At 46.2% G+C, this 14,602-nt stretch overlaps 1 protein-coding gene across 1 annotated transcript in view; it reads right to left on the bottom strand.

Annotated features, from left to right (window-relative positions):
- F5 (coagulation factor V) overlaps positions 1-14,602 on the bottom strand; it is a 711,267-nt gene that overhangs the window by 158,305 nt on the left and 538,360 nt on the right. Inside the window, exons 17-18 of the mRNA XM_078658317.1 lie at positions 10,275-10,454; positions 8,924-9,040 (exon numbers count right to left, since the gene is read on the bottom strand). Of these exons, the coding sequence (XP_078514443.1) occupies positions 8,924-9,040; positions 10,275-10,454 (297 nt within the window). The remainder of the gene's footprint in view (positions 1-8,923; positions 9,041-10,274; positions 10,455-14,602) is intronic.

Below are 14,602 nucleotides of genomic sequence, written 5' to 3'. Positions count from 1 at the left end.
TTCACTGGGATGAACCTATATTCCTCATTCCTTAGAATCAGCATCTAAATGGTAGCTTCATGATAATGTGAAAAGACCAATAAGGTACTCTGTAGAATACGAAATATGACCATAAGACAATGCAATAAAAAATATCTACATATCTTCAAACAGTAAATACGAGAAGAAGCTGTCTTATTCACTCATCACAGTGTCTATACAACAGTATCAGGGTCAAATATTCCCCAAGATACAATTTAAAATAAGATGCTGTCTTATTCACTCATCACAGTGTCTATACAACAGTATCAGGGTCAAATATTCCCCAAGATACAATTTAAAATAAACATGTTGCATATTAGAAACACGGAATTGGTGTTCCAAACTTGGATGCTGAATAATACAACAGACCGTGAGCAAAGCTTGCCCTTCTCTCTGGATCATGTCAAATACACTGATCTGCAGTGCAGGACCGTTGAATGACACTCTGTATAACATGCACTGGCATAGCCAATAGGTCTCACCTTTGGGACCTGCTGCATAACTAAATCCTTATAAGGTCCCAAAGGCGAGACCGATTGGCTATGCCAATGCTTGTTTTAGGACTTGTGCCCTGCCTGGTTCAGTAGTAAAAACATATATTATTGGGAGTGCCCCTCATCCTCAAGCTCACCCGTACACTGCATCTGCTGCACTCCTGATTTTCACGCCCATGTGGCAGTGTTTAATTTATAAAAAAAAATAAGTGCCAGGGCTCCCGTCAGCAGGCCACCACAGCTTGCACCACCCATTGTCGCTGCCTGCTCTGCCAATGACTGTATCTACACAACTACTAACCATCACACTATTACAAGTGTGACAATTTAGACTATCTCAGGCCCCCAAAGCGATGAGAATGGCTTGGGCGGCTGGTGTTACTTGTTTGTAATGTATATTAAATTAACAACTGTTGTTCTGCTTATCTTTAATTGCACAAACAGCTCCACAATGTGTCAGCTTTCGTATGTGCTGGTGTTGACAATTAAGTGCCGGTGCCGACACCAGCTCAAATTAAGCTCTGCCATGTGGTTAACTAAACTATGGAGATCATCGAAAAGGTCACCGCCCCATTCAGGCCATGCTAGGCCGAGGATGCTTCACCATTGAGGGACACAACTTTATAGGTGGAACCGATCACATAGGCACTCACTCTCCTCATCGCTTCACAGAAAGGCCCGGGGGGGGGGAAGTCTGTGAAATCATTGTGACTGGGCGCTGCTCATCTATTCTTGGTAGCGTATAGCTGAAGTATTTTTGAAAACACATCAGGATGTGTGATGAAAACGAGGGAAAAAAGCAACAATTAGTGGAAGTGGAACCAGAAAGGCATTACAAGAACAAAAACAAAGTCACCCAAGCTCAGAGTAAACATGCGCTGTAAACAATATGCCACTATTCAAGTGAATCACTTATTTCTTTATAACTAAGTGCCAATCCGCATCCCCCCAATTTGTTTGTTGCCTAATTTGCATACATTAAGCGTAACCTCTCCCTCCCCCTTCTGTTGGAATTACATCTCATTATGGTGCGGCAGGGTCCATGGCCCAAGAGTGTAGATTAATTTACCGAGCGCGTTCAGCGGAGGTTTTTATTGCTTACTGCACGCGGCCGGCACGCTGAGGAAGCAGCGGCGGGATTCCAAGGATGTCCTTGGGGAGCACAGGGCCCTTGGATCGGTTGGCGGCAGCGGGAATTGGGTGCGAGTGTGAGAACGGAGGTGGGTAGGCAGGAGGAAAATCATGATGAAATAACTCTTGGGAGCTGGGTGAAGGAAGAGAGTTGGGGAGGAGTGTGAGCGAAAGATGTATGTCGAGTTAGGGAGGGAAGGTAAGAATAAAAGAATATAACAAGCAGCAGCTGTTTTGAAGTGCTTGTGCTGGCCTCTGCCTTGCGGGATCGAGCAGCGGCAACGCAAGAGCCATATGTTTTCAATGAGCACGCTTGCCACTGCTCGCTCCCGCAAGGTGGATGCCAGCACAAGCACGAGTGCTTGAAAAGGAGCAGACCAATTTCTAAAGGTCATCTCCTAGGGCAGCGCATGCGCGCTGCCTAGGCAAGACCTAAAAAGGGTGGGAGCCATGTGTCAACATGCATGTGGGTAGCAGTCAGAAAAGCCATTGTAATACATAGTGGCATGGAAGAACTCTTGAATTTCAATGCACACCATAATGAGTTGTGGTCAAAAATTCAAAATCCAGTAATGGAAAATGTATGTGCCCAAAAATTATTTTTTCAATTGGCTGATGTGGGAGAAAAAAAAAGTTTAAAAAACATACTTCACAATGTATGGGAATGCTATAATTAAAAAGTATTTTATAATTATGCTAATTCAATCATTGTAACAACCGGTCCTACACTCGTGACGACTTATTGGCCTTAAACCCTAACAAACATCCCTCCTGCTCACGCATCCTGAATGGAGATACCCAATTCTCCGGATGCAACATCTGCGACCCCGCCGAGCACAACTCGACACCCAAGGGTTTACATTTAGGCCTACTTAACTGCAGATCACTCGTGAAACACTCACATGAAGTAAACCTTGCAATCACCAACAATGCCTTAGACATTCTGTTTCTAACAGAAACCTGGCTCACTCCCAGCAGTGGCCCCGACATTGTTCTAGCACTCCCCCCTGGGTATGCCATGTGCTCACTGAACAGACCAGAGGGAAGGGGAGGTGGACTCGCCATAATCTTTAAAGACAGTCTCACCTGTAGAACATCTGACGGCAACATCAGAGGATATTAAAGCTGCCATTTTACGATACTAATCTCCCCAGTTACCTCGTTATCAGGAACACTGGTATACCGTCCGCCGGGCAACCTAGGAGATTTTTCGGACAAAATTATTGACCAGACCTCCATTAAATGCACCTCCACCTCCAACTACCTACTATTAGGAGACTTGAATGTGCATTTCTTGGACCCGGGTGATAAACTGGCCAATGAACTACTTCAGGACCTCACTTCAATGGGCCTAAACCTCAAAAACCCACAAGCCACTCATGATAGAGGGCAACTGCTCGACCCTATCTTCTCCAACATTTCCAACCTGGAAATGTTGGACCACATCCCCCTCCCATGGACGGACCACTTTTTGGTCTCCCTTATATGGGACATTACCACTCCACTCCCCCCACCTCCCAAAATCCAAACTTATACCAGACGGTGGCAGAAATTGAAACCAGAAGTCTGGGCAGCCAAACTCATGGAAAACGTTCCCCACCCCCCCATGACACCCTGGTTGGGGATAAAGAATTCAACACCTGGGTTACCCAATCACTCGACGCCATTCTGCCAAAAACCCATGCTCTGAAACACATTAAGAGAGTCAACCCCTCACCATGGTATACCCCGGAACTCAACCTTCTGCGTAAGACGTGTAAAAGACACGAACGCATTTGGAGGAAAGGAAAAACCGAGGAACAAAAGGAATCATTCCGCACCTCCATAAAATCTTACAAAAAAGAGCTCCGGAGCACCAAAATCAGCTACTATGAGAACAGGATTAAAAACGCTGCCTGCTCAGCCCACGAAACATACTCCGTTCTCAAAGAACTGCTCCACGCCCCTGACCCCCCACTCAAAGCCCTTGATCCCAAAGAAGTTGAAACCAAATGCAATAATCTAGCCACCTTCTTCGATGAGAAGATTCAAAAAATTCTTCTCACTATACCCCCCCCTATACAGACCCAAATAGAGCAGGATCTCACCATCACCTCCGCTAATCCTTCCCCGCCGTCGGCGTACCCCCAACCCTACCTGGACGCCTTCGGCCCTGTAACTACAGAAGAGGTAGAAGCAACCCTGACCTCAATCAAAAGTGGCTCCCCCCTCGACCCGGCCCCCCTCCGCTTCTTAAAAAAAGTGTCGAACACCATCATCCCTCCCCTCACGGCCCTGATCAACTCCTCTCTTTCGGAGGGCATAGTCCCCCCTAGCTGGAAAGCGGCAGCAGTTAAAGGTCTGCTAAAGAAACCCTCTTTAGACCCGGAAGATCTCGCCAACTATAGGCCCATCTCCCTCCTCCCTGGAAACAGCAAAATCGCGGAGAAGTTGGTTAATAAGCAACTATCACGTTATCTTGAGAGTAACAACCTTCTAGGGGTCTCCCAGACAGGGTTCCGTCCAGGTCAGGGCACGGACATCGCTCTCCTGGCAGCAGTGGAGAAGGCCAGAAGCATTCTGGACACGGGAGGATCAGTGGCAGTGATCCTCCTAGACCTCAGTGCGGCCTTCGACACTGTGGACCACCCCACCCTTATTCACCGACTGGGAGAAGTCGGAATAAAAGGTTCGGCCCTGAAGTGGCTCGAATCATTCTTATCAGGACGTTCCTTCCAGGTGCGGGAAAATGACAGCCACTCACCTACCATCCCCCTCCGGTGTGGAGTACCGCAGGGCTCATCCTTGAGCCCTACGTTGTTCAACGTATACATGGCCCCACTGGAGAAGAGGGTCAGCTCGTTTGGCGTGTCAATTATCAACTACGCCGACGACACTCAGTTGATCGTAACCCTCTCACACCCCCACCACGCCCCTTCTGACCTCCACAGCTGCTTGTCTGAAGTCCACCAATGGATGAATCTATCCTCGCTGAAACTAAACGGTTCTAAGACCGAGATACTCCTGATGGGCCACAAGGAACCATCTTTGCCATCTCACCTCTGGCCCAGCTGCCTAGGTGACCCCCCCGCTCCCAAGGAAGAGGTTAAGAGCCTCGGGGTATGGATCGAGAAAGATATGAGTTTCAGAACCCAGGCTAAAAAGACAGCAGGAATTTGTTTCGGGTTACTTAGAGCCTGCAGGAAGATCTTCCCCTTGCTCCCCGACACCGCAAGAAGGCTTCTCATTCAGGGTCTAATCCTGGCAAGACTAGATTACTGCAACGCCATCTACTTGGGAGCTCCTGAAGCCACCATGAACACACTGCAAAAAGTCCAAAATACCGCCGCCCGCCTACTCACAGGAACACCAGGAAGATCATCCGCCAAACCGGCTCTTAAATCCCTCCACTGGCTCCCAGTGAGAGAGAGGGTCATCTTTAAGGCTCTCTGCTTGGCCCATAAGACCCTCAACAACAACGGCCCCCCTCTTCTCAAAGAAATCTTAAATCCCTATAAAACGAAAAGAGACCTTCGATCCAGTACAGAAAATTTCATCTCGGCTCCCAGAGTCAAAAAAGCCAAGACTGGCGGCCGTCGGTTTTCGGTCCACACTGCTAAATATTGGAACCTTCTCCCACGAAGACTCAGGACAGAACCGAACTATCTCCAGTTCATAAAAACCCTTAAGACCTCCCTTTTTCCCCAAACATAATCACACCAGACGGCAGAAACCCCGGAAGAAGCAGGTCAGCGCTGGGATGCTCTTTCGAGTTACTACGCGCTTAACAAAACCATTAAATAAATAAATAAATAAATAAATAAATGTAACATAGTATGATATACCAAATTCAACATTCATATATTACAAAACTCACAGCACTCAAGTAGGAAAGGCACTGATCTAACTCCTTGCAACAAAAGAAAAACTTGAATTCCCACTTCATCGTGTTCATTGAGTCCCATAGTGAAAGAATCAAACCACTGCATCCATTGACATTCTCTTAGATTTAGAATTAGTCTAATTTCTCCACCTCACAGATTCAGTTGTACCTGCTCCAGTACTAACCACCGTATGTCCTCCGCCCTGTGGATAATCATACGGAATTTTTCAGCAAAAGCATTGCACATCTGAAATGACTGCAGTGCTGTAGGATTCTCTGCTTTGCTCTTTGTTGTGTTTTGGCCCACAAAAGGCAATTTACAGTGGCACATTATAAAATAGATGACATTTATGCTATTGAAATTGGTGTGGCTAAGCAGTTCCAATGTTCTGTCTCCATATTCCAACTCTTTGGTTTCCATGCATAACTAAGACACTTTTCAGATGCCACATTTATAATGGCCTGGCAAAGGTGGGGGATCCCAGAGTGAACGGATGATAGACTCTTCAGAAGAAGGAAGAAAGGACCTAAAACATGATGGCTCAAGTTCCGACCCGTCTTAAAGGCAAAGGGCAGCTAGTTGTTCAAGTTCATCTTTTACTAGATTCCAGTGTTAGTTGATGACCTTTTTAATTGCATTAATTACTTGCATTTTAATTGCATTAAGGTACCCCTGTTAAAAAAAACTGTCGATCAAGTTATCTGATTCAAGGAAATAGTCTGATTTTACAGCACAGTTGCGTCTTATTTTAACAAAAAGCCTATATGGGAGCTTGTCCAGTAGGCTATATGTGGGATGACTGGAGTACCCTAAAAATGTGGTACATTCCATAGGTTCATGGTAAAAAGCGACATATAATGTCTATAAAATTCTGCTCCCTTTTACTGTAAGTCTTAGTGAATTGTATATCCCCTGATTGCTTGTTTAGCCAGTTCAGAAAGGAATTAAATATTGTGTCCATTACCTGTCCAAATCATCAGCAAGCTGCTCCATGGCATTAACTTATGTCATGGAAACTCAGGCTTAGGTCTTCTTGTGTATCTGATGTCACTTGGAAGCTCTCGTTGAAAAGCAGCGGGTTACTTGTAGTTACGTTCATATGTTAAATGCAGGTTATATATGACAGAAGAAGAGAATATATTCTATATATTACTGCTACTGTAGAACAGAGACACCCGCCCAGTCATATACCATCGGTGGTAAAGTCATGTTTATACACAATAATATAACCCACCGTTTAGTATGTGGGCATATTCACTACGACACCTCCAATGCTTCTGCTTAGATTACATTGCTTACATTTAAAGTACTGCTATATGCTGCAGTTTATGATACTGTGAAATTGGTTTTGCTCTGGGATGAATTACCTTAAACTAGTCCTGGAGAAAAACCAAAAGGAACAGTGTGTAAAGTTAGAAGATTACAGTTTGCTGGCTGAGGGCAAAAACACTATCTCAACCTTTAGAAACTGGTCCTGACAGCACAACAAACGTGTTCCGGTTTGATGAAACTACATTATACCAGCAGAGATTGGATAATTGCCCATTAATTTTTTTATCAGGAAGTGTATATATGCACTACCAATTATAAATAAGCTCAGATTTGGTGATGGCACCAGTTGTTTAGCAGTCAAAGCGTGGGAGTTGCTTCCAAGCATAAAATGGGCAACATTTCCTATGTTGCGGCACAGTTCATTTTAGTCATAAACAATAAAGACATGGCATTGCCCTAGTATATCAAAGAAAACAATTCTACAGTAGAGCAACGCATACAAAAAAATTATCACAGCTAAGGGTACCCCCAATATTTATTTCTTTTAGGTCTACAGGAGGGGGAAAGCCCCATGGGAGGGATTATTATTCAGATGTTCTATATAGATGTTAATCCCAAAAACTTGTTCATTTGCTGTCCTTCTTTTGGGGATCCTTCTCAGTTGGATTATCAGTTGTCTGTGAATCCCTCCCATGGGGCTTTTGTAAACTTGGTTGGTTGTCTGTTTTCCTAGATCCCTTGTGTGTAGTATGTAAGAGATAGTATGTATGAGTAGTTTGATTGGTGAGATTGACATGGATGAATGAATAAAGCTGCCTTTTTTAGCTTTTCTTTCATGGAGTGTTTAGGTGGGGGTGCTATATGAAATTTTGCACAATATATTAATTGGATATATTACTGTTTTTGATAATATAGGAATGATGAAATGTGTATTTTCGTTTTTGTATATGTTTTTAAAAAAACCTTCTTGAAAAATAACAAAAAATGGCTTTTTGAAATGCAAACTAACTAAGAGAAATAAATGATAAATAAAGCCTAAAATATTGTTTCTTGTATGTATTGATACTAGATTTGCTGTGTCTTTGTAGAAAAACGTTTATTTTGAGGTATACCAATTTGTTGAAACTAGATAGGTCAGTCCAGAGGTTTCTCTACAGAGCAACGCATACTACACATCATCCAAAACCCTAACTCTGCACAGAAGCGTTCATAATTTAAAGTTTCTACGCTGGAAGAGAACACATTCTGTAACACACCACCACCCAATGACCTAGGGGAAAGAAGTGAAGTAAGGGACAGTATTTATAAAAGCCAAAAAAGCAAAACATTATTGGACACACCTCTTGGGACACATTTTTACTCAGTCCCCCACGTAACACACCCATCAGGACACACAACTATGAAGGCGGACATGGCAAATATGACCTCTCGAACCATGCTGTACACACTACCCCATTCAAACGTCTAATTCACAGTCAGCCTCCCAAGCTTGTCGAGTCACTGACACTCTTGAAGATGCCCTGAGCTGCCTCCACCTGTGTAAAGACAAACTTTTCCCCCTGATTTTACCCTCTAAGCTTAGTGGAATCGGTCAACATCGCTTTACCTCTAGCCTCTCATCTGCCTCTTCCCAAATCTGACTGCCGCACAACTGCACATCCTGGTTGTTGGTGAGTGCTATTGTGGCGCCAGTTACACAGTGGCACCACAATACCATCCTCATCCTCATATTTGGTTGCACATATTCCTTTCAGGTGGGGTCTGAGACGAGGAGTGACATCACTGGCCTCAGCACCATCCAACCACCATATCCCAGGTACAGAGAAAGAGGGGTAACTCTGACCTTCAGCCTAATATCACACTCCATCTGTCAATCACGGCAAGAGGTGCTCCAGCACGTGACCTGCCCATAGAATGGGTCCTGGATCTCCACGGAACAGAACATGGAAGCTGTCATTCCTGACCCTAGTTGGCTCCGGCCCTGGAAACATTTCACATTTTAAAGGGCATTTCTTTCCTGCATAGACAGTTAGGTTAAAACTTAGTAATGGCTTCTGGGCTGTTAAGGGCAAAGGAACCTTTTGTGTTCAATTAGACAAATTAATATAGAATAGAACTGCCTAAATCACATCACATCCTTACCAGAGCCCATGATGAGGAATGATGCCTGCATCCCCGCTTGCTGAAATTCTCCTACTTCTGTATCCAACAGCCAGGTACCAGCTTTTGAGGGTCTCATTTTCAAAGAGGCAAAGGCACCTTTAGGAGAAGAAAAGGAAGAACAAATAACTATGAGCAGAGAAGAAGAACTCGGTCCGTATTAAATCATGGTATTGCTATTCACAAACTTAGAAGCCACTGGAAAGACCGTCCTTAACCCTACAATGATGACAATGGCGTGACTTTTTGTGATCAATATGAGTTGTGATAACCTCGAAGCTCTCTGGATAATGTACAAGGATGCCACATAGCCCGAGAGAAAGAATGGAATCGGACCCTGCTCTATTCTTTTTTCGAGGAGGTAAAGCTTCAGATCAAAATGCAAGAAGGGGTTAGTCTACTTTATTTAGGAATAATTGAATATGAAAGCAAGTATTAACAACAGGTGCACATTTAGATTTGTATAGCACATGTATGCACATTACTAAATATAATTTAGTGATGTGACTTTTCGCTAGGTGGAAGCATAGGAGAACAACACCCATATAAAATATAATTATTTTATTTATTTCGAAATTATTTGTCCTTTTTTGGCACGAATGACAGACAACACAGGGTCGGACAAACAACATCTTCTGTAGCTACAAATTCTGCACTTCGCACAATCATTGCGACAGCGAAAGTTTTTTTTTTACAATTAATAAAAGCCCTTTTGTGAGTTAGAAAAGTCTTTCCACTTCGCAAAAGGTACTTTGAGATTCATGAATTAGGAAGAGCATGAAAGAGGAATCCCCTCCTATTTACGATCCGTAATGAAACGCATTTTGTGACCTGAATTGTGGGATGGTAACCATTGATCATATCGTGACTCCTGAGCTGGGGTGGCATGGGAGCGGGCAGGGGTTCACTGGACCACTGCCTGCTGCCCCGGTTGTCTTTCCAAACAGGAAACAAAAAAAGCAACACCTGTTTCTTTAAGTTAGGAGTACCAAAGCAGGGACAGAGGTCTGCTGTCCCTTGCAGGCCGCCATTCCTGTATTAACAACCAATTACAGGTGGTCACACAAGGAGAACTAACTACCTGATTAATATTCACTAGGTCATTTTGCAAGCCTCTGTGGAGGATCATGTTGCGACGCCACCTATTAACGCATAGGTCCCATTACAAAATGACAGATATGTCATAAAAGGTCAATTGCAATTTGCACCCTCTATTTGCTCCCTGCCTGTACATACATACGATCCATAATTATGAATAAGACTCTAACCCAAATCTTGCGAGTTTTCTACAGCCCTCCAAGTGCTAGTGATTTCAGTAAGTGAAAGTGCTCACCTGGCAGCAAGGGGTAGGCGCTGTGCTGGGATTCATGATTTTGCTTTTCGATGAAGGTCTGTCCATGGAAGTGAACGACGTGAATGTCTTTGGGCCCGCCCATGTTCAGCAGGTGCCACCGCACCAGCTCATTGGTGTACATCTTCAGGCCTTGCAGATTGTAGATGATGCCGTTAATGGCTGCAAGTAAACATACACAACAGTATAATCTGGGGAAGAACGAAAGGTACATCCACAATCAAACTGAAGACACACTATGGCACGCCATGTCACTGGAGTTAAGCTATACCTGGCTGCTGAGCCCTAACTAGAGTGAAACTGGCACTAGGGTACTTGTGTTCCAGTTCAGGGTGGATCACATTGGACTGTCCCCACTGGAGCAGGGTCAAGACTGGTTTGCACGGTGGGAATTGTTTATCAAACGGATTATGTCCTGTTCCCCAACGGAAGAGGAATGGATTTATTCTATCCAGAGGGTATCCTTACTAGATCGTTCAGGTAAACAGGTTAAGAAAACAAAATATTGGGAAATCTGGGGAAACTGGGTTGAGAAAAACTTCACTTTAAATACACACTAGTAAGTATCATATATATAAAACTGCAATTTGGGCTCTTCTTATTTTTCTTTGGTTTTGGATTGAAGGGCTCCCTCTCTATTCATTCACTGCTTTTTTCTTTTATACCCTGTCTTCAGTTTTCTGTTATTTGGTCCAATGATTATCAATATGCTAAGGAGGCTGCTACGATGGTTGGGCCACTACAAAAAGCACCTTGTCTAAAGAAATTCTAAGATTTGGTGTCAACCTAAAACCAAGAGGCTAAAGGGCACATTAGGATGGCAGGCGGACCGTGGGGGACATTAGGATGTGCCCGCCACAGTGGCGGGCGCATCCAGTATTCCTGACATTGCGGCGGGCGGTGCAGTCAGCACCGCCCGCCACAATGCCAGGAAGGCATGTTGTGCACTTCCATGCACAACATGGCAGGCACCGCGCGATGCCTGTCATGTTGTGCATGGAACTGCTGGGGGGTACCATAGGTACCCCCATGTGCACCCCCACCCCCCAGAATCCCTGGGGGTCCGCTACGGGCCCCCAATGTTAAGAACCGGTTACCTTTCCGTGGCGGCAACGCTGCCACGGAAAGGCACATCCCAGCCTGCATACAAATATGGATGGCGGTGTCTCCCAGACGCCGCCACCATATAAACTGCTTTTCCGCCCGGTAGGCAATCGGGCAGATTGCCTACCGGTGGAAAACCAGCGGACGGTCTTCCTGTCCGCCGGGGTCCCCCCGCCATGGTAATGTGGCGGGGGGAAATTAGAGGCGGGCGGTTGTTTTTGGCGATCCGCCCGTTATCATATTGGGCCCCTGTAGGAGAGTAGGGTCTGCAATCCTATGATCACCCAGATTTTTTGCTTTTTGCTGCACTGGTTTACGACTTTCCCTGGCTGTGGGCCTGCTAATCAGACCCACAGCCTAGCTGTTCTCTCTATCCAAATTGTACTCAGGTACTGAATTGGCACTGGGCCCTCTCCAAGTCCCTGTACCCAGGGCTGAGGTGCACCCAGAAGTCTCCCAGGGGCTGAAGCATGTATTGTGCCACCCCTGGATTGACTAACTAAAACTGACACAACTGGCTGCACGACAGCTGGGGCAAGGTGGTGTACTCACCCTTTGCTTTAGATATAGTATACCTATATCTAACCCTAAAATGGACACACAGATCTCCTATCAGTCACTCCTATGGCAGGCCTTAACAATCCTGAAGGCAGAGTGCTTGGAATCGTGTGAGATGGTGCTCTGGCATGAGCTGAGCCTGTCTGCGGCTTTCGGGATCCATCCCTTAGCCGTTTCCATGATATCGCATACCATATACTCTTAAGTGCATTATAATCCTCGCGGTTAAATGCCAACTCTGGTATCGCTTTATCAAAACATGTCGAGTAAGGTGTCATACGAATTGGAATACTAACCCCTCGCCAATTCTGGCGACGGGGTTAGCATTCCACCCTTCTAGAGGGACACGACATGCATGTAACCTATAACCCGGTTAAAAGTCAGACAGAGCCTTAGCATCCACAAAATGGATGCTGCCACCGAGACACAAGTCTGCCCTCCTGCTGCTGGGAGTCCTCCCAGAGCAGGAGATAAGGACAAAGGGTTTCCTGCCAGGGGCGGTGCCAGCACCGTCCCAGACAGGGTTTTGTGTATTGTAGGTAGGCAGGGCTTTAGAGGAAGGTGACTGCACGTGGCACCCCGGTGCTCACTGTGCATAGGCTGGCTGGAACCAGTTCCAGGGCCACTCCAGACCCTGTGCTGGGGAAAAGCCCGCCAAGGAAGTGGGTGTAACCACCCCCCTCCTAGTCCCACCCATAGGGCAGGACTTAGTCGCGTGCCAGCCCCTTTTTACAGGATAAAGGTAGAGACTGGCCCCCTTCCAAATCAGATCATCTTTGAATCCTGAAACTACTTTCCACGAAAGGAACTCAAGACTTCTTCCTAAGATTTCTCCCTTGTGACTAAGGAGTAGTCACCCTGCATCCGTAGGCACCATCTTAAGAACACTGCGGTCTGCTGCAAGTCTCTCCTCCGGATCAAGACTGCCCAGCTCGACGAGAACCGGCTTCCCTGGCACCTCTGACCTCTACCTGCATCATCAGTCACGCTGAGATTCGTGGGTGTGACGAGACCTCGAGGGACCGGCCATCTTCAAGACTGCACGACTTCTTTCCAGCAAGCCCGCCGAGTGAATTCCTGGTGAGTGCTTTGGGGTCCGAGAAGCCCCCACCCTGAGCAGCTCCAGCACCGAAGTGCAGCCCCCCAGCATCTCCACGATCTGCGTGGGGCCCTTCTGCTTTTTGCTGCTCACCGCGTTGTTTGGCTACTAGCCCGCTGGCTTGTGGCCTTCCTGACGACGCCCGACGACATTTCTGCTGCTGGTCTGGTTGCTCCAGACTGGCCCTTGCTTCCCTCCATCGGAGAAGTACCCTGGACCCTCCTGGTCCGCCCAAGACGCCATTTTAGGTCCACCGCGTGGGCCTTGCATTTGCCAAGACTTGTTGCCCAATCCTGGGTCCAGCGACGTCGACAGCAAGAACCTTCGTGGGACAGCTCGCACCTCCATCCTGGTCGCCGACAACGCCTCCTGGTCTGAGAGACTGCAGAGCCCAGCAGCGCCCACTCACCTGACTGCGGTGACTTCGCCCGGTGCCATCCTGGTGCCCACTTAATCACTGGCTAGTGATTCAAGAACTTGGTCCCCTCTGCTTTCAGGTTTTCTTCTTCCTTGATCCAGGCTTGGATCCATCGAACTTTCCTTCACTGGTCGCCTGCCAGCAACTTCTTCCTTCCAGGCTCCTGGTCCGGCAACGAGATCCCCGACGTCTTTTCAGACCTATGCAGCTGCAGCCCCTGGGCTAGGTAACTTCGGCACTCCGGTGTCCCAGCATAGCCTCACTATCCAAGGGTCAGGATCCACTGTCGTTTTCTCCCTACCAGGTCGGGTTCGCCCGTGAACACTAACTTTGTGAATTCTAGCTTCCATAGACTTTGTCCCGCATCCCGCGTGAGAGTGCACACTCTGCACCCGAGTCCCCTGGGCCTCCTAGTAGTAATCTAACGATTCCCTAGTCCAGTCCTAGCGATTCCAAAGCCTATTAGAACTGTTACTTACCTGCTAGTAATTCGCATTCCACTTTTAAAGTATATGGTTTTTCGTGCCCCTCGGGCATTTGTGTATAACGTGCTAACTTAAGTATTTTCGTAAGAGTTTTGTTGTGTGCTTAGCTCCCTGTCTCATAAAGAGCCAGGGTAGTCTTGTTATAAATAAATACACTGTTTATTTTCATAACAACTTGTGTGGTGTCCTTTCACTGGGTGTTCAAGGGGTAATGTGATGGTAAAACAGCTGGCTTAACACGCCCTCTAGAGTCTTAGCCTTAGACTGCTCGTATCCATGCTACTAGGATAGCTGGTCTATAAGGTTGACTTACAACCAATCATCAATAAGGGTTGTTTGGACTGATATATAGTGATCACTAGAATAGTGAACACTGCACATCAGGCCAACTTCTCACATTGGTGAGCAGCGGTTGGGATTTGAGCTTGCTGTTGTTTTTCCACACATGCCCTAAGAATATCTTGTGAAAGATCACATAAGTACTAAAGGTACATATAACTTAGCTTAGAATACTCTGAGTTCTACTGAACCAGCTGTTGTAGCTCCTAGGGCCTAGCACACCCTAAACTACAACTCTAGCAAGGGATCAGTAGGCAAACATATAGTGTAGGTAAGTGCACCACTTACACCTCACTAGAAAAGCATG

The sequence above is a fragment of the Lissotriton helveticus genome, chromosome 8 (genome assembly GCF_964261635.1).
Source record: "Lissotriton helveticus chromosome 8, aLisHel1.1, whole genome shotgun sequence".
NCBI classification, from domain to species: Eukaryota; Metazoa; Chordata; class Amphibia; order Caudata; family Salamandridae; genus Lissotriton; species Lissotriton helveticus.
This window is presented reverse-complemented; position numbering and strand designations above follow the sequence as displayed.